We start from the raw sequence: 24,839 nt of genomic DNA, 5'->3' as shown, positions 1-24,839 counted from the left end.
GTGTCCCCGCTGCGTGTGGGGTAGGAGGGGGGTGGGGACCGAGGGACTCCCAAGGTCTCGACCACAATAAAACGAGTCGATTTAATGGCCTCAATGGACTCATCGTCTCACGTATCGCACCTCCGATGAGCGCGCTTGGCAATGTACTGTGAAAGAAGACTACGTATACGTACATCATAGTTTGTATTATTAATCAATGGGTATGAATGGCAAGAAGGGTGGATGCTGGCAGGTTGGTAGGTGGTAAGGAGAGCCGACGTGAGGACCCCGACATGGGCCGCAGGCTGGCCGATGCACAGAATGCCAAACATCATCTCACAATGTGGCCGTGTTCCCCCCTTTCGCCTGTTCTCACCACGCACCCGCACAGAACGCGAAGCTTCCACGTGTATAGCGGTAAACGGTGCGCGGCACAATTTGAAAACACGGACGCACAAATAAAAAACGCGACACCTTTCAAATGGTCTTCTTTTTTTTTATAAAAACACACGCACATTGCTGGCGGACACAACACACGCGCAAGTCTTACTCACCGCCCCCCCCTCCAATCGATTCGACCGCGCGTTTAATACGCCACGTTCATTGCCATTACTATCACTGACTACTAATTAAAATTCATTAATACAGTATTGCACTGTGGCAGCCTCGCTCGCGTTTACCCATCGGCGTTCCGGGGCCACTCCGGCCAGCACAAGGCACGCCACTCAACTCCCCCAGCCGAGTACCAGCATGGCGGCCGCGACGCTTCACGGAAACTTCGGGGCTGTCGCCGCCAGCAACCGTCTTCGCTGGAAAATGTTGCCGCGACGTTTCCGATCGTTCAGCCTTTTTGGTTGCCCAGATCCTTAACAATTCTTTTCGCTGCTCCCTCTCGTGGCAGATGGGATTGGCAACGTCCAATCGGATCGCACGTAAAGGTCACCTGGCTACCCAACGTTTCAAGCTCGCTTTTTCGGCAAACAGCGCTCCGGCGACGATTGCCGGAGATCTGTTTGCGAGGACAGCCTGAACGTTTCCCCGGTCCGTAGCTACGCTTGGTGTGCAGGCGCTGGTCGCAAGTCTCCCGTCCGCGTTCTACCATCGATTCAACAACAACTCTGTAGCTGTCTACCAGGCCGTCGCGAGGCGAAGATGCGAGGGCGGGGGTCAGAAGGGGTCAGTCGTTGGTGCAACAAAATATCTGGAGTTAAGTTCACACCGATTTAGTTGGGAAACAAAGGGAAGATATCACGCATCCAGGTGTTTTATGAAACTGCCTACAAATCCGTGGGGAGTTCATGGTGAAGTTAGCCATCATCTTGCATGGCAGATATGGTGGCTCCGATCGGCGACAATCAGGTTGAGAATTGCCTCAACCCGATTGCCACCCATCGTGTCGCGATGACTCGACAGAATCGTTTGTGGTGGCAGAGTGCTGCCGAGTGGCATTCCGCCCAATTGCCAAATGTCGCTCGAAATGGATTGCGCGTGAAGCTTTTACACAGCGTCTCGGCAAGTCGCAGCAACCGGGCCGATCTCCTGGCAGCAATGTCACCATTACATTGCGTAAACTCCCCGTTATCTGTGCCGCCCTTGAGCCGTTGCGTACTCGAGTTGCAGGTTCTGACCGCGCAGATGCAGGTAACAACTAAAATGCTGCAGCCAATCAGAGTTGTTTTTGGGGGCTGGCTCCAGGTGGCAATGGGCACGTCTGTACGCTGCGTAGGACCGGGGCTGGCGGGGGGGGCTGGGATAGGATTAGAGCGACTGATAGGGTGCGGCACTTTTTTACAGCGGCGGTATTTCGCGCTTCAGAGCTCTCGCTCAAGAATCCATGTCGCCCGCGTGTCACCTTCGACACACGCACACACACACGCCGACCGTCCGTCCCAACACCCGCGCAAACAACGCCCACCCAAAAGTTAAAACACTCGCACCATTCACGGCTGCTCTTTAATTTAGATTCGTTTGCTCGCTCTTGTTTATTTATTGTATTTGTGGATCGGCTATAGTCCCCGACACCATCATATCGGTGCCGCCTCTTGTGCCTCGATTCAGAAGGCCACCGCCTTCCCTCTCTGCGCGGGCCGACGAATCGGCGAACGCTCCACCGACGCCGGCTGCCGCAGTTTTGAAAGTTCACGCCTGCCGTTTGTCCGTTAGGCTCGCAGAGCGGTGACGTTTGGGAGAAGAGGCGACGACACTGAGATGTGAAACCAGAGACGGAGACCCCGCAAAATCCGTCGCACTTTAGCGCAGCGTTCACGACTTACGGAAAGGATAGTCTATGTTCACAAAACACAGCCCCAAAAACCCAACGAGTCCAGCGTTTAGCCTAACCTCACCAAGCCCTAGCTCTAAACCCTAATCCACACACAGGCCTATCCGTAATGCAAATCTAATCCTTCTCCAAACACCTGGTCTCGTACTCTTCCCTAACCCCAGTGCTTACCATATCACCTGCCAATCTAGACCTAACCCTTACAAAGCCTACTCTGTTAATCAAGGCCCAGCAAGTCTAGCCCGTGTCATAATGAGCCTAGCCCTTGTGGTAGTTCTAACATCTTGCCTTACTCCCCCTAGCCTGAGCAAGCCTGCCTCTCGCCCTAACAAGCCCGAAGCTTAACAAGCCCGGCCTTTATTAGGCTCCTCGCTCACGCATTGTGAGGGTTTCCTATTAGGCAAACCAAAAGTGAACCCTATTTGTTTTGCGGCAAAACTGCACGGGGATCGCCAAGTTTCATGACAGCTCCATTACGGTGGCACGGGGCTCTCCCCAAAGGCTTTGCATGGCTCCGTGTGTGTCTGTGTGTCTGTGTGTCCGTCCGTCCGACCATCACTCCACCTGCCGGCTCGGCGAGCGGCGTCAACGACGGACGTCGCTTCTCTGCAACAACGGCGACAGCGCGGGGCCGGCACGCTGCCGCCTCGTGCGCGCGACGCTCTCGCGATAAAACGTCGTCCCCAAACGTAGACGCTCAGAAAAAATTCCTCGCGCAGGTGTGGGGAGGAACAAGAACAAAAATGAGCGCAATTAAAAAATCAACAGCAAGGAGCTGGTGGGGACAGACCCGGGGAGGATGGGGGGGGGGGGCTAGGATTACGGAAACGACACGCAAGCGCTCTAGAGTCCAATGAGCGAAAGCACACGGCACCACCTCGCATGCGCAGCGGAAGTCAGACGGAGACTGGCGGTTCACCTCTTTCTTACTCCCTCAGCCGCCATAGGCGGGCGCGGAGGTTCGAGCCACCGCACTGCTCCATTAAGGGCCTAAAGTGGATCACTGGCTGCACAGACCCCGGGGCTAAGCCCGACCCGACACGGGGATCTCGGACGCACGGCCGAAGAGCACGGCGGCAGCGGCGGCGCGGCCTTCGTCGTGATCCAGAAGCAGTCCCCCCCCCCCCCGTGTCCCGCTGCCGGAAGCGGAGACGCCCCCCTCCCACCGGCGTCACCCACATCGTCACGGGCACCGCCAAGCTCCGCGGAGTCGCTTCTCGCGCTCCGCCGCATCCCGGGAAGAGCAGGAGACGCGAGTTTATGAGTGGGAGCCGCAACCGGCCGGCGTCGTGAGACGCGGAGAGCGGCTCGACGGCCCAGAGGCGGGGAAGCGGGAGAGGGAGGTGCGCGTGACGCGTCTCCTCCGGGCGCTACTGGATGCTGCACTTGTCGTCCTTCTTGACGATCTTGCCCACGTTCTGCTCCAGCGTCCTCTCCACGTGCTCGTCCTCCTCCTCAGCCCTGACGGAGCGGGGAGGGAGACGCGTCAGGTGACCCCGTGGGTGGGACACACCGCAACCGACACGCTTTTGCTTGCATTTTTTTGGGAATGCGAAAGGTGGTTCCTAAATTTCAGTTCCTGCACCCCAGCGAGTCACGGCTATTGAGGGGGGGATTCCAATTGACACAAAGCATAATGCGAGCAGCGGTTGATTGGTAGATGCGTAAAAATACGGACGACCAATCGGCAGGACGAGCGACGCCGCTGGCGCACAGGGGAGGGAGGGAGGGGGGCTGTGGTTTGACGGCCGCTTGCACAGAACGACACAAAATCCACGCCTCTCAAACGTAAACATCACAAAGGAGGCCTTTGAGCCGTACGGGGTGTGCGTGATAAGAGATTGTAATCCGCAACGCGAGCCACAGGTAGCCGCTCGTGTACATCAAGATGCAGGCGGACAGCAAAAAGTGCGCGAGCTCGGACGACGCCGGTCCCGTGCGAGAGAAATTCCCACGCTCGCCTGGATCGCTGCGGACCCCATAACTATTCGCGCGTCCTATACGACTGTACCACTTGTCCTGAATCGTATCACGACGACTCATCTTTCTACGCCGCCGAGATTCGATCAAGTCCAGACGCTGTATGAACCCGCACCGCTTCGTAGTGCGTCGTGGCGCGTGTAACATTGAGAGCGGCTGCCAGGTTTCCAAGAACCAAATCGCATGACATATAAACTAATGCATGATATCTTACAGCCTCTGTCAATGCACTGCTGGATGGAGGCCTCCCCATACCGTGCCACTTGTGGGGTTGTGGTCAATGCTGGCTGGTGGTGTGGTGAAGGGGCACTGGACCGGTTCAATTACCAATTGCGGTCGCTGTGGCGAGAAATAAAACTCGGGCAGCTGGGATCACAGCACGGTGCGTAAACTACGACTTCACCATCAACAACCGCTAAGTGGCGGTGTCGTCACCACGGCGCTCGTGCCAGGCTATGTGCACTTTAAGGCCACGTGAAGTGTCGAACGCCCGCTGGCGGGAGGTCACGGGACAGACCCAGATGCCATGGGTTGACTCATTGATACTAACACGATAGTTAGAATCTAATTCAACGATTGGTCATGGGAGTAGCTCCGTGTTGTAAAACTTGCAACACACTCTCAAGACAGGCCTGTGCCGCAGTGTTTAGCGGGAACAATGAACTCGGGTTCTTGGCACCTGGGTTATACTCCTTACTACGAGACAAAACATCGATGGCCATTGGCAACACCACCCCTTCACAAAAGTGCCGTGTACGAGTGTGTGTGTATACGTGTACGAGTGTGTGTGTATACGTGTATGCGTGTGCTCAGGGAGTTGTGGCACAAGCGGTAAGTGTACTGCCCTATTCTACTGGATGTGTGAAAATGAGCTTTGTAACTCATAGAATTTCTGATTCTATTCATCTGGCTACTTGAGTTTGAGTACTGGCCACAGATAACATCAGCGGTCAGTGACATCAGATATAGTTCATGGCCTCCCTTAGGTTGACTCGGCCTTATGACACAATCACCTTGTGCAATGCGTAACAATCAGCATTGGGGAGACAAAAGTGGCTGGGCGTGGTGCTAGCCACACACAGATACTTTGCAATGCCGGTTCATCCTTGCTGGGTCCTCGCTAACAGCACTTGCCCCAACAGTCTATGCAGGCTACGCGGGGGGGGGGGGGTGGGGGATCTTTGTCTTTGCTCTCACTGCTTTTCCTGAGCGTCCAGGTCCTGCACGAGCGCGTCGCGCTTGTTCACCAGCGTCACCAGCTCGTCCAGCAGCAGCTGCTCACGCCGCTTCTGAGCCTCCGTCTTCTGCCAGTCTGTGACGCGCGCGCACACACACACACGAGTACATGTCAAAGCCAAAGGTGTCTCCCCCCCCATTCAAACAAGCAGAGGGTCAGAATTCAACCTCCGATAGCGACTCTCAACCAACCGGGGGCGAGAATTCCATATTCCCATGACGGGCCCTGACGAACGGGCTGCACGGTATCAGCGGAATGGATACAGCACCTTGTGCGTAGCCTCTCTCTCTCTCTCCAGCTGAGATGACATCCCATAGACTCCAGAATGAAAACACCCCCCCCCACCCCCCCAAATGTTGCTCACAGCTCCGTGCACCGAGCTGCCGAGCGCCGAGGCCCTGGGTTCAAATCCAGGCGTCAGCCACCTCCGCTGAAAGTAGGCTCTCGGGCGTAGCGAGAGTTGTTGGTGTCAGCCTCAGCCACCGTGATTGCGCAAAAAACACCGCCACGTTAAAAATCGGGTTGTTCACCGAACGTGGATACATCTCAGCTCCGAGAGCCGCCCGCCCCCCACCCCCCACCCCCCTTGTATGCAGAGCGGGGGGTGGGACACACAGCCACCCCCTCCCGGCGCTCGGCTCCACGAGGAAACCTCCACCCCTCCCCCGCAACACCGCTTACTCCCCCCTCCCCCTGGCTGGGAGCTGTCAATCACCCCCCCCCCCCCCCCATCGTCTCCGCCCATTCAATTACTTCTAGCAAATGCCCCTTTCCTCGCGGGACGGGAGATAACAGCACTCGCCGCTCGATAATAGATGTTTATCCGCTCTGCCGAGTCCCAACTGTTTCAATGTCTAATTAAAATGGAACGCGACGATCCCATCGCAACCCCCCCCTCTCCACTTCGTTTGCCCCTAATTCTCTGTAATGAAGGTCTGTCGTGATGCAGAGCCATACGCCGCCGCGAGCCCCTGCGCCAACGCGTATCGATAAAACGTGCCTAACTAGGCGAGAGGCCGTGTGGCAGACGAGGAGGAGGGTCGTACGCACGCCACTAAGTCGCAGCTCCAGAGGCGCTCGATGCAGCGTGCGTGCGTTAGTGCCGTGTGTGCGTCAAGTGACAAGTCATGTAACAAAATGTACTGCGGTATGTGTCACGTCGCGCATAGGCCGTGCGTGTTCTGGTCACGTCTGTTGTATACCTGTGCTGTGCATCTACATGGCTACGTCAAGCATCAGGTGTCTGCGTGTCCGCGCGTCGATGTGTTGCGTCTGCACGCCTTGCGTACACAAAATGTTGTTGCAGTGTTGCGACAGCGCGCGCACCTTCGATGGCCATCATGGCACGCAGCTCGCGGTTGAGCAGCTCGTAGCGTCGCTCCAGGTCGTGCTCCTTCTCCCTGTGAGTGGCGGTAACAACAACAACAACAACGATGACGCCCGCGCCAGAACCGACGGGAGCAAAGAGCATCAGCGAGTGCCTATTGGGACCAGCACGGCACGTGATCCGGTCAGAATCAGCATCTTATTTTTATACTGGAGAAATCCGATGAGCTATCAAGCTCTTTTCAACATATGTTCAGGAGGGGCAGGTCACCACTCACCCGGCTGCCTTCACCTCCCGAGCGTTTGCGTCGTTGCATCGCTCATCACTCATTCTAACAGGAGTGAACCTGTGAGATGGCCAGGCCAAGAGCTTGGATACAAATTCTAGATTGGCGATGTCACGGATCATCGCGAGTGTGAACAATTCTGGCCAACTCATGACTCGATCGGAAAGTAACAAGACCAAAACATTGGAGAGAGGGCCGTCTCAGCCCATCGTCCCCCTTGCCATCAGCAAAATCGGAACCACTCTTCGACGAATTGCCCTATCACTCGCTTGAGCAGGAAGATCGGTGTTTTGGACAACAGAAAACAGATCATGCAAGCAACTTAACGAGTCACAAAAGTGCCGACGAGATCCATCTGGAATATACGGTGTTCATAATAAGTGATGTATGCGTGGCAACTATTAGCGGTGAAACTTAGACCTACAATGAAATTAGATCGGTTTTTTGGGATTTTTTTTTATCTGTGCAAGGAAACTGCGGCGTCCCGGCGGAGGAAACCCACGTGGAACAGGGGGCAAAACCCGACGAAGTTTACGCAGAAGAGCGCCCGAGTCGGGAATCGAAGCTCGGAAGACCTTTTACTGCGAGGCACAAGCGGTGCCACCGTGCCGTCACCCTGCCTCGGGCCGTAGCACAGGGCACCGCCGGCGAGGAATGCGCGGCACGTGAAGGGCTCGCTCCTCCGCGCTCTCGACTGTAATCGGGGCCGGAGGGGAGGGGAGGAGGCAGCGGCGCTTTGTCCTGCACCGAGCCCACGACGCGCCGATCCGAGTTTGGCCCCAGGGTCACAGAGGAGGAAGCCACCATCTCAAGAGAATTGGCTATAAACGGATGAATGTGGCCTTGGCAGCACGCGGTTGAATTTTTTCCGAGAGGACCAGCAGGTCGTATTTTTGCGGCTAACACACTGCGGTATTCATCAGGGCGGCCGCCAAATTCGAACCGCGAACCTCTGCAACAAGCGGCGAGTGCTCTACAGTCACCGCCCGAATAAAAACGTGACGTATAATCACGTAACGTCGAAAATACCGACGTCGGAAATTAAACAGCGGCTAATGGACAAGGGAAGAAGTGAAACAATGGGGTAGTTGGGCTGAACAGGAACGGCGAAGTCATGCTGGAGAAGAGACTGTGCCGTGAGGATACCGTGCCTGGTCAGGCCGAGCCGACGGCTCTCAGAGTGCGAGCTCCGGAGGAGGAGGAGAGGAAATAAAAACAAACTATCCACCCAACCAGCCGATGATTGGCACTAATTAGCAACAGTGAGAGCATTCAAAACATAAATGTATGTAAAATAATACAGCAGCACCTAGGAAAAAAAACACCAACGTTTTTTAAAGGCTGTGAAACAGCCAGGTCAAAATGTCTCTCTGCTCAAATGTGCGCAGAGTAGCACTCATCGCTGGCCCGGAGCCAGAGGTGAAAATTCCATATACCGACGATGGGATCAGTATATTCACGGCATGAATGTTATTGAAATCAAGTACAGGCCAAATTGCTCCCTCCTCCCCTCCGCCTCTTCCTCCTCCTCCGCCGCCTCCTCTTCTCCAATGCCTCCTTCGAGCGCCGGGTGTGGAGGTGTGTGTGTGCGCCCGTATGCCTACATGCACGCACGCACGCAGGCGCACGCCGCTCGCGACTCACAGGATGCTGAGCTGGTTCTGACGGCGGATGAGCGCATTCTTCTTGTTTACGAGCGTGAACCACTCCTGCATGAGCATCTCCTCCTCCTCCTTGCTGCGACCTGCACGGCACGGCACGGCGGCGTCACAATTGTCACACATCGCGCGCCGTCGCGTACGCCAGATCAACGGCACAACGGCGCCGCGACCATACGGACCGGCACGATGGCACGAGACGCACGTCAGAGCGTTAACCAGTTTACCGAAGAAACGCACGTAATTATAAAATGCCGCAAACACACATGGCGAAATGACCCAACGTGTACATCCTTCACGTAAATCATCTTAGCGACACAATAGCCAGCACGACGACGCAACACACATCACCACAAAGAACACGACGCAAACACGGGAGGGTACAAAACTGCACGACAACGCAAGACACACGCACGGTCCCAAACATAAATGAAGACGTAACCACTGGCAACTACCAAACCTGTACCTCGATACGAAGAACGCACATCATCATCATCTCCAAACCGCTACTCGACGAGCCCCGTCGTCCAACGAAGCCGCGCGCCGACGACAAACGCCGGCACGCACGTAGCTCGGCGCTGCGACGGCACGCTCGGGGGCACTCGGCATTTCATTTACGGCCAAGCGACCCATTCTGGTTCCGCAAACCGGACGTCGGGCGACTACTCTGCCATCAAATTTCGATTTAAAGCTTTCGTGACTGCAGGGATTCATATTCTTGGTTCTTTCGGTAAAGTCACGTAGAAGGGAAGTAATAAAATAATAAAAATCAAACAATACAATTCTCACGACGTTTCGACTGCAACACAAGCAATCATCATCAGGTGTGAAAACCACAGCAAGAAAATTATTTTCTTTATTTCCCTTCTATGTGACTTTACCGAAAGAACCAAGAATACTCTGCCATCAGTTCGTCGCACTATTCGATGCCCGAAAGAGAGAGGCTTAGTGATTGCAAGGACCGCACTCTTATTTATTTACTTGCATCGGACGTAGACTGCAGAAATTATAAAAACACCCGGTCTCCCGGGAACACCCCTGTTGCTACCGCTTGTGACACGGGCGTAACGCGAACGCGGTTACACGCGGTTCACGTGGAAGTAACCAACACGCGCGAGGGCACCTGCGAGCACACCCCGCAAGTGAGTATTACGTACGTGCGGTCGTTACCAAACGGCGCGCGTTCGCAATTGCCGCACGTTTTTTTTTTCCTGGCAAAATTGGCACGACGGCCGCCACGGCGCCACTTCCGTGACTCACCCGCGAGCGCGAGCGGTCGACCCGACGGTGGGGGTTGGGGTTGGGGGCTGCGGTGGGGGAGATTGTGCAAGAGAGAGCACGGGAGGCGGAGGAGGCACGGTCTCGTCTTCGCGCGGCACACCGGTTCACGGCACCGCGCGGAGAGGACAGCGTTGGGCTCGTGCGCCCCCATGGCGAACGACGTGCCCCCCCCCCCCCCCCACGTTTTCGCTCACACTGTAATCCGCGGATCCAGCCAACCGAGAAAAAAAAAAACCAAACGAGTAAAAAAAATATGTGTACTAGAAACGGGCTACATTTAGAATTCTTCAAAGCGGTTGTTATTCCAAATCCCTTCGCACAAACACGGCGGAGGAGAACAGCTCCTTGTCAGTCGAACAGTCCCTCGTCAAACCAGTTAGGACAGCACAGAGCTATCAAAACACGGCTCCTGACAAGCGGCGTCTATCGTCGCCGCCGCCACCAAGCAGAGCTCAAATTAAACAGCGACATCCGCTCGCAGATCCGATGAATGCGGGGAGCCGGCCACGGAAGCCATCGACACAACAGTGGCGGTCACAATCAGAATCTTTATTTACCCTGGAGAAACCCGATGAGCTATGAAGCTCTTCTTCACAGATGTCCACAGTAGGGGCATGTCAAAAAGTGACAACAAAAACAAAGTATAGGAAAGGTAAGCAAATCACTATAAAGAAATACAAATAAAGTATATATGGTGAGATGATGGAAAGGGTCCCATCTTGCCTAGAAAGAAAAAATTAATAAAAAAAGCATAAATCAAAGAGTAAAAAATAACTGCCACCGCCGCCTCCTCCCCCCCACCCCCCCTCCCCTCAAGGTGGAGAGAAAAAAAATTCAAAGCGAGAAAGGGCCGGCAAGAATTGGCGGCGCTGCGGGCAGAGCGGCCGCGGAGAGTTTTTAACTTTTTAACCGCTGCACGCAGAAAAGGGGAAGTCGCTTTTGTTAAAACACGGGCGGCTCTAAATCCCCCCCTCGGCCTTTGTGCGGGCCGCCTTGACGGGCACAAATGGAAAGCCGGGGCGGCTTTAGCTGAGCCCCTCTCGAGAGGAGGCCGCTTCAAAGGATGCAGCCCCAAGCCAAGCTAAACTGTTTTCATGCCGGAGACGCCAACCACCGCCACCGCCGCTCCCAGGGCCGCTCCGGCCCGGCTCGGTGCGACATGTGCCGGAATCCGGGGCCCTCGCTCGGGGTCCAAGCCTCCGGCGCTCGCGTCGTACGGGACGGGCGACGCGACGACCATCGCCTCGTGCACCTTGTGCGGCGTTGGTGCCTGTGGTGCCAGTGTGCCCGCGTGAATCGCGCCGCCAAAGCGATTACTGACCCTCTCCGAAACTCGAGATGTCTTTCAACGGTTACAAAATTACGAATTCGCATCGATGGTTTACGCCGATATTGGTTAATAATTTTGCATTCTTCCAGATGTATTCTACATGTTATTGTTCTGGATTTGGAAATTCCCCAAAGCTGGCAGGGCCAGGCTATGGGCACGAGTAAGGACGCATTTCAGCACAAATCGCACACCACAGCAATGCGACCGGGGTGTGTACATGAGCCATGGTCACAATCCACTGCTGGAAGAAGGCCTCCACCAAAGCTGCTGCCATATGTTACAATCCTGCGATGTAGTAATTTACCTAGCACCTGCACACAAGCTGATTTCAAGCTCCATCTCCTCGGTGGACGTTCCATTTCATGGCTGCCACTCCACTCCGTAAGTAATCTTGACCAACATCCATCATTCAAGTAGCTGAGATGATGTCATTAACCTGCGTGCGCTCTTATCCACATGCTCCTCCTCCTGCTCCTGTATCTCAATCGCAATTCCAAGAATGAATTTCTCAGGGGTGTTACAGAACTTTTAGGAGAGCTATTTTACAAAAGTGAAATAATATTAAGTAAATAAATGATGGAAATGTATGGGAATACTACGGTGATAATTATATATATAATGGCATAAACTTGATTTGAAGCTTTCGTGACTGCAGGTTCTTTCGGTAAAGTCACGTAGAAGGAAAATAAATGAAACAATAGAATACGCAACACAAGAACGTAATCAACCAGGTAAGGTGCTGATTGTTGTGTTAGCCGACTCTCCGTGTTGTATTGCATTGTATTTCTGAGTTCACTAGGTTTGTTTTCTCCCTGATGACGATTGCTTGTGTTGCAATTGAAACGTTGTATTCTATTATTTAATTTATTTCCTTTCTACGTGACTTTACCCAAAGAACTAAAGTGTATAATGGGCATACTAGCCCCTAGCCATAGCAATGTGGAATTCAAACGGCGAGTTCAGGTCTGCCAACAAAGATGACCACTCACCGACACATGCGAGCTCAACCACGTGTGTGACCATTATTGAAGACCAATGTTATTGTTAAATTACAAATATATAGTATAATGGTCTATATATATAGTCCACTTGGCTTTATAGAATCCACACGTCTATGTAGATTCTACAAAGTACTCTATATATAGACAAACAGACTCGATATATAGACAAGCAGACACATCCGCCGCACATCTCTGCGACGAGACCGCCCCCCCCCCCTCTCCGGGACGCCGTCCTCCCTCTCCCTCCGGGGGCTGTCAACCTCGGGGAGTCTCCCCCCCCCGGCACCCCCCCCCGGCACCCCCCCCGGCACCCCCCCCGGCACCCCCCCCGGCACCCCCCCCGGCACCACCCCCGGCACCACCCCCGGCACCACCCCCGGCACCACCCCCGGCACCCCCCCCGGCACCCACCACCAATGCAGCAACTCGACGCGTAGCGACTCGCTCGGCGTGTAATGAGCCACCCACCCCCATTCCCCCCCTCCCCCCCCCCCCCACGGCGATTCGATCAATTTCCACGATTCGGGGGTCGCGATTCAACTCCAGCATTGATTGTTCTTCGTCTCTGTTATTGTACCGCTTCGTTGTACTCTTCTCTCGTTCCGTCTCACTCCGTCCGCTTTGTTTGCCGCGCTACCCTAAAATGTGACAACTGCGTAAGACGCGCAATCGCCGTCAACCGATCGATCCTCGGGTGCGCAATTCGACGCCCGTATTTGCGAGCGGCGGAATCGATTTTTAAACGACGACTCGACGTCACGGGCCCATTGGGCACGCACATCCGTGGTGCCCCAACGTACGCAGCACCGGTGGCAACGACGAGAGCCGAGGGGGCATCTCACGGCGTTGCGGCGAGCGCGTCCGTGCCGCTGGTCGGTGGTGCCCCCGTGTCATCGCTTGTCGTAGCTACGGGGGAGCCGATATTATTTGTTTATTCGTCTGCGTGTCGACGTTCGTTGTGGTGCAGAGGTTGCCAGGCGCTGCAGATATTGTCAGCGACTTGGGTCCGAGCACAGGAATTACTTCCCTGTGATACTACATCGGTGCCGTTACGCGTTGGCGACACAGGTGGTGCTAACATCAGCCCCTAGACTACTAATTCTACTTTGCAAGGGAAACCTGGGATAAAGTCAATTCACTTGACCACTCCTGCTCAGGCCACTTCACAGCAAGGTAGGGTTCACTCTCTCTCCCCTCGAAAGAAGCTGCTGCTGCTGTTAATGCACCCAACCGAGTCCTAGAACACACACGGCAGCTGCGATAAAGTTGTTGTTCTTGACTTAAAGCTTTCATGACTGCAGGAATTCATATTCTTTGGGTCTTTCGGTAAAGTCCCGTTGATAGGTTCATCTAGCTACGCGACTAGCTACGCGACTAGCTACGCGACTTTACCGAAAGACCCAAAGAATATGTTGTTGTTACATTCGGCCATGACGAGCAAGGGTGCCCCCACGGGCCTTCTCGTGCGCCCTCCCCCCCCCCCCCCCATGGGCCCCCCCCCCGTGGGCCCCCCCTGCGTGGCTCCACAGGCCCTGCGCGCGAGGGGTCGTGTTTGCGAGTGGCGTCACGTGGGTTATCACCCGCCCGCGCCACCACCACCATCACCGCCGCCGCTGTGAGTTCTGTGCAAACAGCTCGCAAAGCCGCATGAGAACCGGCCGACGGCATGGTGGGGGGGGGTAAAGAAGAGGGGGGGGGAAAGAAGAGGGGGGGGGTGTGGGTGAACACGCACACACACGCACGCACACAAACAGACGCGCAGGCCAACTGTAAAATACCAGCGATCAAAGCGTTGTCGCAAACAGGGCAGCGCCACCTCTGCCGCGTGCGGCACGATGCACGGAGGCTCCGGGAGTCCAGCGTGGGCACACGCAGAGCGCCCACAACCCCCTCGCTGGGAACCCCGGCAACTCTCTGACAACAACGACGACGACAACAACCAAATGTGCTTGTGCCGAGCTTGAATAATCATACCACATTTGGAGATAAGGACTTTTTTTTTGCTTGCGTAGTTAAAAAACGTGTTGGTTTTTTTCCCTTTAAAGGGATAACTCTAAAAAAGACAAGACAAAGAAAGAAACTGAAGCCGCGGAACAACGGAGCAAAATCAAAGAGAGAGATTCCAGTGCACTGACTCAAGTTGCCGACGATACAACTTTCAAGCGCGGACTCCAGGAATCACATGACTGCCGTGCATGCTTCACAGCCGCTTTCTGCCGCAATTATTCCCCTGCCTGCTCATTAAGCGAACGAACCTTAATCCAATTTGCTCAACGGATTTTTTTTTCCTTTTTAAAACTTTTGTTTAATTCCTGCCCCTGCACCCCCCCCCCCCTACCCCCACCACTACTTCTGCTACGCGCCCAGCGAGTTCGCTAGTTAAAGCGTTTTTGTTGCTTTGTGGGCTCGGGTCCCCGCGTTTGAAGGGGCCGTCTCGAGCACGGAGGCCCTCGGCGAGCCCCGCCGGCGCTCGCCGAGTGGCGGACGCCGGGACCTCGGTCCGGACCTCGCTGCGGCCAAAGATTAGCCAAAGGTTTTTTGTTTTTTTTGCAAAACGCTCACCACGGCGAGACCGTGGCCGGCGGGCGCTAACCTTCGCGCCCGCGACAACGCCTGCTCCTGGCGGCACCGGCAGCGGGCAGCCAAGCCTCCCCCCCCCATCCCCGAGTGAGTGGCCGCTCATTGCGCGCAAACGCCGCCGCTTTCCTTAATTGGGGAGGAGGAGACGGCAAAGGGCAACGGGACTCCGCGACACGCTTTGCCGTGCGCCACCGCTGCGATTGTTATTTTTATTTCTTTCGCTGCCGAGAAGGGAAAGGGGACGGGCGGCTCAATCGTGTGCGCGTCGTGACAAACGGAACAAGAACAACGTACGACAAACTAGAGAAACAGAAACAGCTGAAAAATGCAGTATTTGCAAGAAAATTCCAAGTTAACAAAGAGATGTTAATGCTGAACGGACGATAGCAACTGTGCAACGTACACATTGTGTGCTGTTATGTGGGAGCAATCGAATGACGGGCCATTTAACAGGCTTCCATTAAAGCCATTCACGAATAAATAAAAGTTATGCATTTCATCCGATGTGATGTTTGAACGTCAAGGTCAAACGTTACGTTACGCACACCACGGGAAGCCGCGAACCGATTCGTGCAGAGCTGGGGGTCACGAAACAACGGCGGAGGCCAGGGTCGCACGACGGCCGGCGTGAGCATCACGGCATCCGCGGTGCCGACACCGCCACCGCCGCTCCGCGTCCTCGCTCCCCCGGTCAACCGAGACAAAAACCGGGGAGTTCGGCTCCGTGCGGACGCACGAGACGCGTCTGCTACGGCTTATCGCAAAAACACAAAACGCGTCTAAAATTTCCCCCGACAAAGGCAACGTTAAGCCAGATTACATGAGGCCCCGGCGCCCCCGGCACGGCCGCCGATCGACACGGCGCTGCATTTAATTGTGCAAACCGAGGCTCGAGGAACCAGTCAATCATCCATTGTCGCGTAACATCAATACTCGCTCGTAAAAATGTTTGGAATGTCTAGAATGTGCAGCGGGATGACAATAATCTCCCAAATGAAAGCGGGGCGAGCATGGCGGCGGACGAAATGACTCGCGCGGCGCGCGGCTTTGTGACGGGAGAGGGATTTGGTATCGAGCCGAGGCCGACACGGACCGCAGCTCAATTTGTGTCACATCTCTCCCCGCATTCTCTCGCGCTGCGGCGCTTTTGTCGCGTAGTCGCAGTATCGAGAGGAGGCCCCGTTTGTCCGGCAGGCGATCTAATCAGCCACAAGTGAAGGGGCGGGGGGGGGGAGGCTGGGAGAGAATGGGGGGGCTCTGCCGGTGGGGGGTGAGTGAGTGGGGTGGGGGGATAACGGGTGGGCTGCTGGAGAGAGTGTAGAGTCTATGCGGGAGAGGAGGTGGTTGACAATCAGAAAAGGTGGGGGGGGGGGGGGGAGTCGCTAGGCGAGGGGGGGGAGACAAAAACACAAAACAAAATTTGAGAATAGAAAGAGAAGGGTGCGCGCCACTGGGCACTGAGGAGAGGACAATGGAGCAGAGGGGGATCATCGCGGCGCTGGGACGGGAATTAAAGGCAGAGCTAATCCCGGGCCGGGCCGGATTAACAGCCGCCATCGCCGCTTCTGCCGAGACGCCACTTGACCCGTGGATTAGAGATCCGCGTCGTCCCGGGACCTGGATACGAGCGATACGGAGCCCCTCGGTGTCGGCATCACCTCCGCACGCACGCGGCAAACGCGCGTCGTGCATTACACAGATACTGTCTCTACATCCTCGGCACATGCCAAACGCACGTACGTCCCAAATACAAATCTCGCGTACGTCCCATACACTGAGTACACACAAATCTCTCGCACATAAAACAGACGAGGATATCCCAAACAAACTCATTAGACACGCAGTACTAGTAATGTCTCAGACCCCGACACACATCTCAGACACACCAGTCAAAACAAAAGCACAATTCCCGAATACGCACGACACACGCTCTAAGACACACCCCAAGCATGCAGGCTCAGATATCCACAACAACAACCAAAAAGTGACGTCAACGCCAGCACTTGTGCCAGGATAGGTGCAATTTAGGGTCACGTGAAGTGTCAAAGGTTCGCTGCTGGCAAGAGGTCACAGCACAGTCCTAGGTATTATGAGTTGACTGACCGAGATGACTGGCAGAAACACCACCACTCAGACGCACACACACACATCCCATACACGGTGATGCAGACACACACACACGTCCCTAGGGAAAACCCAAATCACAGCGAGATAGGGGGGGAGGAGCTGGCGACAATGATCCGGTATTGTAGCGCTCCGAGCACAAAACTCACGGAAGTAGAAACCGCTCAAGACCCTCCCGTGGAGGCACAAGTTATCGGACGCAAAAATTGGCACAGACTTATAGAGGACGCGCGGTTACGCCGGCGAAGCATCACTCCCCACGCAACGTGCATCACCGACAGCGGCAAAGCCTCCGTGGGCTGCCTTCATTGCCCAGAGGCAAAGTTCCAAGATTACTCATAACCGATCACAATCAAGATCAGTAGGCAAATAACTTTGCCTAACAACTGCTTCCTGGGTCTCCATTGATAAATTTTCATTGCATGCCAACGGCATTTCACGTGATTAGGTTCCAAGTTCATTCTGTTGAATTCAGGTGAGAAACTCAAGCGGCTCGGATAGTCTCATTTGCAAGAGTGACCTGGGGTTGTTAGTCTGCCAGTATGTCTCGTCCCACTTTATATCGTCTTAAAGTTGCACATTGCCAGGCACAAGCGCTGTGGTGACATCACCGCCACTTAGTGGTGAATGGCGGTTGTTGTTGTTGTTACAGTCCCAACAGAGTAATGTTAAATCAAGGACAGCAAATGTATTGTGCCTTGACAGCCGTGCATACCAGGTGGTTGTTCTGGGCTCCGGGGTATTGTGCCGAGCACGACGGGGCAGTGGAGATAGCTCATGGACACATTTCGAACCTCCCAGACTCCACCAACCTGCGCTGACCAGAGCGGTGAAGTCTGATCAATTAACCCCCCCGACCCTCGTGGTGTGGAGGGAGGCCATCATCCAGCAGTGGATTGACCAAAACGCTGAGCGTGTGCATGGATGTACAGGGAGAGTCACCGTGGAGATTACACATTCCAATGGCGGGGACCAGTCCGTCTACATTGGGCACCGGTGTCAACATGTTGGTACGTGCACACGCGGCGCGTCTACGACCAAAGTACCCGCGCAGCGTGCACGATCTCATCAGATCTCAGAAAGCTAAGCAGGAGGGAACTTGGGTTAGCGCTTGGGATAGGTGACCACCAGCGGCATGCTTGCCAAGGGTGTTGAGGGCGTGAGGCTGCTAACGTGGCCAGGCCGATGGCAGTGCTGCGAGCGTCACCCGTTACGCGTGCGAGCATTCTGTCCAACTGCTTTGCTGAACGGTCAACGACGTCCAATTTGCATTTAGTTGCAGATCCACGCGCTCCTCTTTCTGTCTGCCCAGTGGAACTCCGAAGCGTGCAGCTCCCCGCGCTTCCACGCTCACTTCGTGGCTCTCGTTCCACTTCATTTCTCAGCGGCCGTTGCGTCCGACAGCTGCCGCGGCATGCACTAATTAAGAACCGTTCGCCGTCCTGCACGTACAACAATACGTGCGGGCTCCAATCGTGCGCTTCCGTCAAAAGGCATCGGGTAGCGAGACACGGGCCCGGCCACGCGATTACGGCCGGGGCGACGGCGGCACGAACGCCACAGCGCCTCCAAAAATGCGGGTCAGAGGTGACAGCTGTCCATCAGGACTCGCAAACAAGAGAGTGGTGTTTACGGAGAGGCTGAGCCTACGCCGGCACACAAGCCCGCACACCTTCAGCACCAGCGCGCCTCCTGGCTACCGCATCTTGTTTTGGGTTCCTCTTTGGCGGGTGCTGGGTGGGATGAAGGAGAGGGAGTGGCGAGGGAACGCGCGCGGGAATTCGTCAGTTTTTGTTCGGGTTTGTCTAAACCTCCCAGCTTCTGTCATTCAGACGAACCGCACCGCTCCTCAGTGTTTCTGGATCTGAAACTTAAGCGGCCGTTTTTCAAAACCGTAACCGAAGCTTCAATTAAATGAGTTTATCAGGGGGATCCGAGTAATATAATGATAATGAAAGGTGGCTTTTAACAAAACACACTGCAAAGGAATTATCCTTATTGTGGTTCAATCGCTGACTAGCCCTTTTCTCGTAGCCTTTAAACTTATTCCAATTCATTAAGATAGAAAGCAAGTCTTTCACAAAAGAGACACACTGTGACAAGCTGGGCAAGCCCGTGTGATCAGCCAGCACGTTCTCAACAAGATTATTCCATAACTTGGAATATTCGATGGGGGAGAGCCAATTGCTTTTGCAAACATCAACTGCTTCATTTGGGAATTATCTGAATCATTAACGACGCAATCCCCGACACTTTAATTACCCCCCAGGGAAGCCCAGCAGGTGTTATATAAATACTCACATGTTTAGCCCAGGAGTTAATTGATTCATTAACTAATTAATGTCACCTCTGCCCCTGGCAGCCCCCCCTCGCCCCCCCACTACTTTCTCCCAACCATCACATCCCACCGCACAATTTGCGTTCGTTAAGAAAATAATCCTGTCCATCACTTCGTTAACGCTTCCCCTCGCCGCTAACGAGCAGAGCACACCGCCCCCCCCTCCCCCGCACAGCGCTCGTTACCACGACTCTAATTGCCAGCCCGCAGCCTCGGGTATCGGCAGCGAGGCTCGTCCAATGCAAGGAGTCGCTCGGCGTGGGAGCGAGCGAGAGGGTGAGCAGGTGAGCGAGTGAGCACGAAACGACCAGAATGACGGCGCCGTGGGGAGAGCACGCGGGGGGAGGGGGTGCACGGCGGCGGCCGCGCCTAGGAAGGGCCCGGTTATGACCGGCCGCCGCTGCTGACACTTTCTCCCGGGGCTCCCGGCTACGCTGGGATCCCTGCGGAGAATGCTGACGGCCTCCCAGGTGCCAGAACGACCGCTCCGCATGGGGCCCGTGGGGGGCAGTGGCTCCAGTCAGCGGGGAGGCCCAGGATGGAATTTAAGATCTCCGTAAAATAAACTAAGGTGGAGGTCGAGGGAGGGCATTGTTTTCTAAAACTGCGATGGCGCAAATTCTCTCCCGCGCGGAGCGTGCTCGCAACGGAAGTTGCAACGTGAAAAAAGACACCATGGGCGTCGATGCCGACTTGATTACGGATTTTGCCCGTTCTATTTTTAAGTTTAAATTGCGACTGGGTCTCCCCCACCCCCCTTGCATCTCCTCCCTCCGTGGCACGGCCACCACGTGGCCCCAAAAGCACCCTCAGCCCAGCTCACATGTTAAACAAACCCCCCCCCCTGCTATTAGCCGATTGGGAAGGTAATTGTAATTCAAATGTTTTAAATGTCAATTACTGGACCACGGCCTTCAATTGGCTTTTGTAGGACATTGCGATGGCTACACCCACCAGGCCATTGGGCTTCTCCATGCCCCCCTCCCTCTCTCCCTCCCCTGGGGCTCAACTCTCCCCCTCTAGCACCCCTCCCTCCCGCCGCTCTTCACGCAGCTCGCATACATTTAGCCCCACGCCCGCTGAAGCTGGATCGCGTGGGCGCGAATAAGCCATCGCTAAAAATACATTATTAGCTTGCGAACTGAAAATGTACGAAACCGCACCCCTCCTCCCCACCCCACCCCGCCCTCCCGTCTCTCTCACACACAAACACCTTTTCACGCAAACGCCTGTCAATTTGCGCACTTGTTTTACCCACCCACCGTGGATTGCTCGCCAGGTCACACGGTGTAAATTAGCTGCACTGGAAGCAGCAGGCCCCGCACCCTCAACGGCACTCTTTACCCCCCAAAGCAAACAGGGGCGAGAGGGCCCGCAGTGAAAACAAGGACGCATCACGGCCACCCTCCAAACGCACTTCACGGCAGGCAGGCAGCCCCCCTTCCCCCCCTTCCCCCCCGCGGGCCACGCTGAGTGGGCGGCAACGGGAGCCCACCCAGGTGTAATGTACCTGGGGGGGGGGGGGGGTGCGGGGCTGCCTAATGATATTTTGTACACACACACACTGAATGCGTGTATGCGTGCGTGCGTGAGTGTCTGCCGAGTGTAAAGCACGTGGGGGTTGGGTTGTGTGTGCCGGGGCAAGTGGAAGAGAGTGCCTTGTGCGTGTGCATGTTTGCACACTTGAGCGTGGGTGTGTGCATGTCCGTTTGCCTGTGCGTGCACAAAACGGTCGTGGAGTGGGGAGCGCACTACACTACGCACTCATTAAGCTCACGAGCATTAACTGGATCTGGGCCTCACCTAGGTCGACTTAGCCTTGAAGGAGTACCTGGTACCACCTAACCGCCCCCCCCCCCCCCCCCGTGTGTTGTGCCTGCCCTAATCTGTGCTCGGGAACAGCACTTGCTCCAACAGCATGTTAAAGGCTATAGAGCGGATGTTTGTTGTTGTTGTGTGTGTGCATGTCTGCCTGTGTGTGTGCACGTGCTGTGCACCACAATCCCAGCGGTTTGATTCCTGTCCGAGAACACTGGACACACCACCCGTCGCTATTGGTATCGGAGCCTGGCTAGAATCAACACAAAGCCACCTCGGTACATCGAGCGTGATCGTCGCCGGCCGCAATGAAACAAAGGCAGCGTGACGCAAGCAGTGCCGACAACACGACCCCATCGTGCACCACGCAGGCGTTAACGGGAGCTCGCTAACAACGCCCGTCCCAACAGGCTGCATGACCTCAATGCGGAGTATCCGCGCGTGCACGCGAGTGTTTATTTATTTATTATTTATACAAAGGATCGAGTCTCTGTGGCCCTGGTGCGTTGTGCGCATGGCGGCACAGAGCGGCCGTTGGTGTAACCAACGCCCACCCACCCACCCACCCCGCACACTCCGCTCTCCGCGCCCGAGTCGCCGTTCCAGGCTCGTGCCTCTCACACGACCACACGCTCGCTGGGAGTTCTCTCTTGCCATGCGCGCGACTCTCTCTCCCGTGACGGCAACAGCAGCAAGTAAAAGGAGCGGAGTTGCTCGTCGCTACACTTGGTATTTGCGCAAGCATGGGGCCCGACAGCGGCCAATGAGACTTTCGGATGTCGAGCTCCACACGTCACTGCGGTGGGATCCGCTTGGTGGAGAAAACGGCGGCTTTAATATCTTAGCCTGATGTACGTAAACCCGCACACGCTTAAGGATCACACGCAGACACATACAAACCCAACACACGATGCTGCCACAATGCTCAGGTCTCCGCGCCTTGTGCCGAATCCTCTTCGGAATATCCTTTTGCCTTGTACCCCCTGCCACCGTGCTCTCTCCCCTATTCGGTCTTCCTGCGCACCCTGTCCACACGTTTCCCTGCGCCTCCTTTGCTCGCCGATCCCCTCTTCGCACCCTCGACTTATTCACCCACACCTTGTTCACTTTGTTCACTGTGCCCTTGTTCACTTGTTCACTCTGTTGTCCCCCGCGTCCCTTGCACCCCGTGTCCCCCGCGTACCGGTCTCCATGAGGAAGCGCAGGCGTTTCTCGACGCGGGCGGCGCGCGTGTCGATCTGCCTCTGCTCGCACTCCAGCGCCGACAGCTCCCCCACCACGTACTGACTCGTGTCTAGGAACTCCTGCAAGCGGGGAGCATTCCGTGCGGTGACCGTCACGCGCATGTGCGTACGTGCGTGCGTGCAACACGATGGCGCGCATTACGTTTACACGGGCGCGTGGTCATACGAAGGGTGTCCGGGAAGAAGCCGATCACCCACGTTGGGTTTTGTTGAGAGTTGTCGGATTAAGTGAATTCAAAAAGTCAACTAATAAGTGAATTGTACAGAAATGTCGGTGGGAGATGATACATTAAAAACACTTTACAAACATCATACGTGCATTGTTACCAACTTCAACGTGCTATCTTGAGTTATCTTAGATAAACTATAGCAGTATGGGGGGTTATCAAGATTTTTTTAAAATTCAGAACACCCCACATGTGAGAATAGCTCCCAAGCCAAACTTGCGAGGTAGCCGCTGACATCTTACAAGACATGACGCGAGCTGGCCAGCAAGTTCAGGGGGGACTACCGCGGTGCAAGAGCACGGGGCCAGCGTGGCCGCCGAGATCCTGGGTTCGAATCCATGTCCCACCCTCCCGTGATCAACCCCGGTTCTCAAGCCCAGCAAAGCCGACGGTCTCCGCACAGAACTGCGCCAAGCAAAAATCACACGGACATTGTTTCGCATTTAGGCTAAATTCGGTTTTACCGACAGGCAAGGAACACTGCTTGCAGTGCTTTCGCGAGGTGCAGCACGTGACTGGTATTGGCAAAAAGGCAAATGACGCGACTCCCAGAAGCAGACCTGTGGACGTCATCTTCTAAAGCTGCGGGAGATTTCAAGAGAAATTCCTTCATCTCGCGGCACGTAGCCAGCGGCGCAGCTTGAATATAATTGGGAATAAAATCCAACGGTTGCTCAAACGGAAGCCGTTAACAGGAGGTACGTGAGGAGGTTTCGCGTCCTCGCAAGTAGGTGCGATACAAGCGACCACAGCAGCTGCTCTCTCTCGCAAGGGAGACGGAGCTGGATATCATCACGGCGGAGGGTACGCAAACTCGCACAGGAGTCGCGCTCGCAGCCACGCATGCCTGCCGTTGGGTCAGCAGCTGGAGACACGCGCACGCACGCACGCGGGTGGCGATGCGAGACCTCACCTCCTCCTCCGACGGCTGCCGCCCAATGGGGGCCGCTCCATCTCTGTCCCGCGACCGCTCCCTCCGCTCCTCGCTCGGCGACTTCTGTCTCCTGGGCTCTGCGGGCGATGTGGTTCGTGACCCTCGGTGTTTCGTCAACACGCCAACCGCTCACCGCAGGAACATTTCATAAATTAAACCAAAGTTTCTCCACACTCAAGCTGTCGGGAAGCAGTACTCATCATCACTGGCCGTGCTGAACCAGCAGTGTAAATTCCACATTCGTATAACAAATGTACCGCTATTATGCGTGTCCTGTACTGCTTTTTCTAATCCGGGGCTCCCTTGAAAACAGACCTTTATTCTCAATGGGCTCTCACCTGACTTGACATAAAAATCCGATCGATTCATTGATAAATAATGCGCCAGTCATTTCAAAGGGCATCCAGGGTTGACTTCCCACAAAATGGAACTCAATTCACCAACGCACACACAGAATTAATGGCCGAGTTGACCTCCAACCAGTGTTTGAACCCCCGACCTTCCGATTGCAAATTAAATACTCTGCCAGAGCAGAGCCTCAGTCAGGCTGAAGAGTCCCGCTAAGGAAGCGTGACCTATTACTAACAAAGCACGGTGCCCGCTGTAAGCCCGCGACGTCGCTACGTGTGCGGTGAGACGGGTCCGGCACCTGGTTTCCCCTCCACCAGCTGCGTGAAGGACTGCAGCTGCGTCTTCCTGACCGTCGAGTCGCGGTTGAAGAGCGGGGCGCCCCGCAGACGACGCAGCCCCTCCGCGCCGCCCCCCTCCTGCCGAGGCAGCAATGGTCGCGCTGTTTAAAACGACCGTCGCGCCCCGACAATGACGCAGGTTTCGTCGTCGCGTCCCGACGACGACGTTCGTCAGCGCCGATGCCACGCGCACGCAAATGCCCACGGGTAAAGTAAAGCGAGCAGCGGAGAACAAATACGCGCATTCACGGGTGTGCGCGCGCGTTCACTGCGACGTGCGTTGTCACAGCGGCTCAGGACGTGTGTTTTGGGCCGCTGGATCTCGTCGGCGAGATCCAGCTACCGGTGTGGTCTACTGGCCAAACGTGCGTATGGGGTTGTTCCTCCGCCGACCTGGAGCTTACCGCTACACGTACGTGCGAACGCACACACAGACGCACGCACCAATTGTGATTGTCTGCGCCTGCGTGCATGTTTGGAGAAGCGTGCGTGTACGCACAGCGACGCGCCCACCCACGCGCGCTC

At 55.5% G+C, this 24,839-nt stretch overlaps 1 protein-coding gene across 1 annotated transcript in view; it reads right to left on the bottom strand.

The window, feature by feature from the left end:
• Positions 1 to 454: 454 nt before the first annotated feature.
• EHBP1 (EH domain binding protein 1) overlaps positions 455 to 24,839 on the bottom strand; it is an 85,829-nt gene continuing 61,444 nt past the window's right edge. Inside the window, 7 exon segments of the mRNA XM_078596573.1 lie at positions 455 to 3,721; positions 5,438 to 5,552; positions 6,804 to 6,877; positions 8,735 to 8,834; positions 22,404 to 22,524; positions 23,605 to 23,702; positions 24,275 to 24,392. Coding sequence (XP_078452699.1) covers positions 3,631 to 3,721; positions 5,438 to 5,552; positions 6,804 to 6,877; positions 8,735 to 8,834; positions 22,404 to 22,524; positions 23,605 to 23,702; positions 24,275 to 24,392 — 717 coding nt within the window. The 3' untranslated portion in view covers positions 455 to 3,630.

Source organism: Lampetra planeri, chromosome 7, assembly GCF_965212315.1.
Source record: "Lampetra planeri chromosome 7, kcLamPlan1.2.h2, whole genome shotgun sequence".
NCBI lineage: Eukaryota > Metazoa > Chordata > Hyperoartia > Petromyzontiformes > Petromyzontidae > Lampetra > Lampetra planeri.
This window is presented reverse-complemented; position numbering and strand designations above follow the sequence as displayed.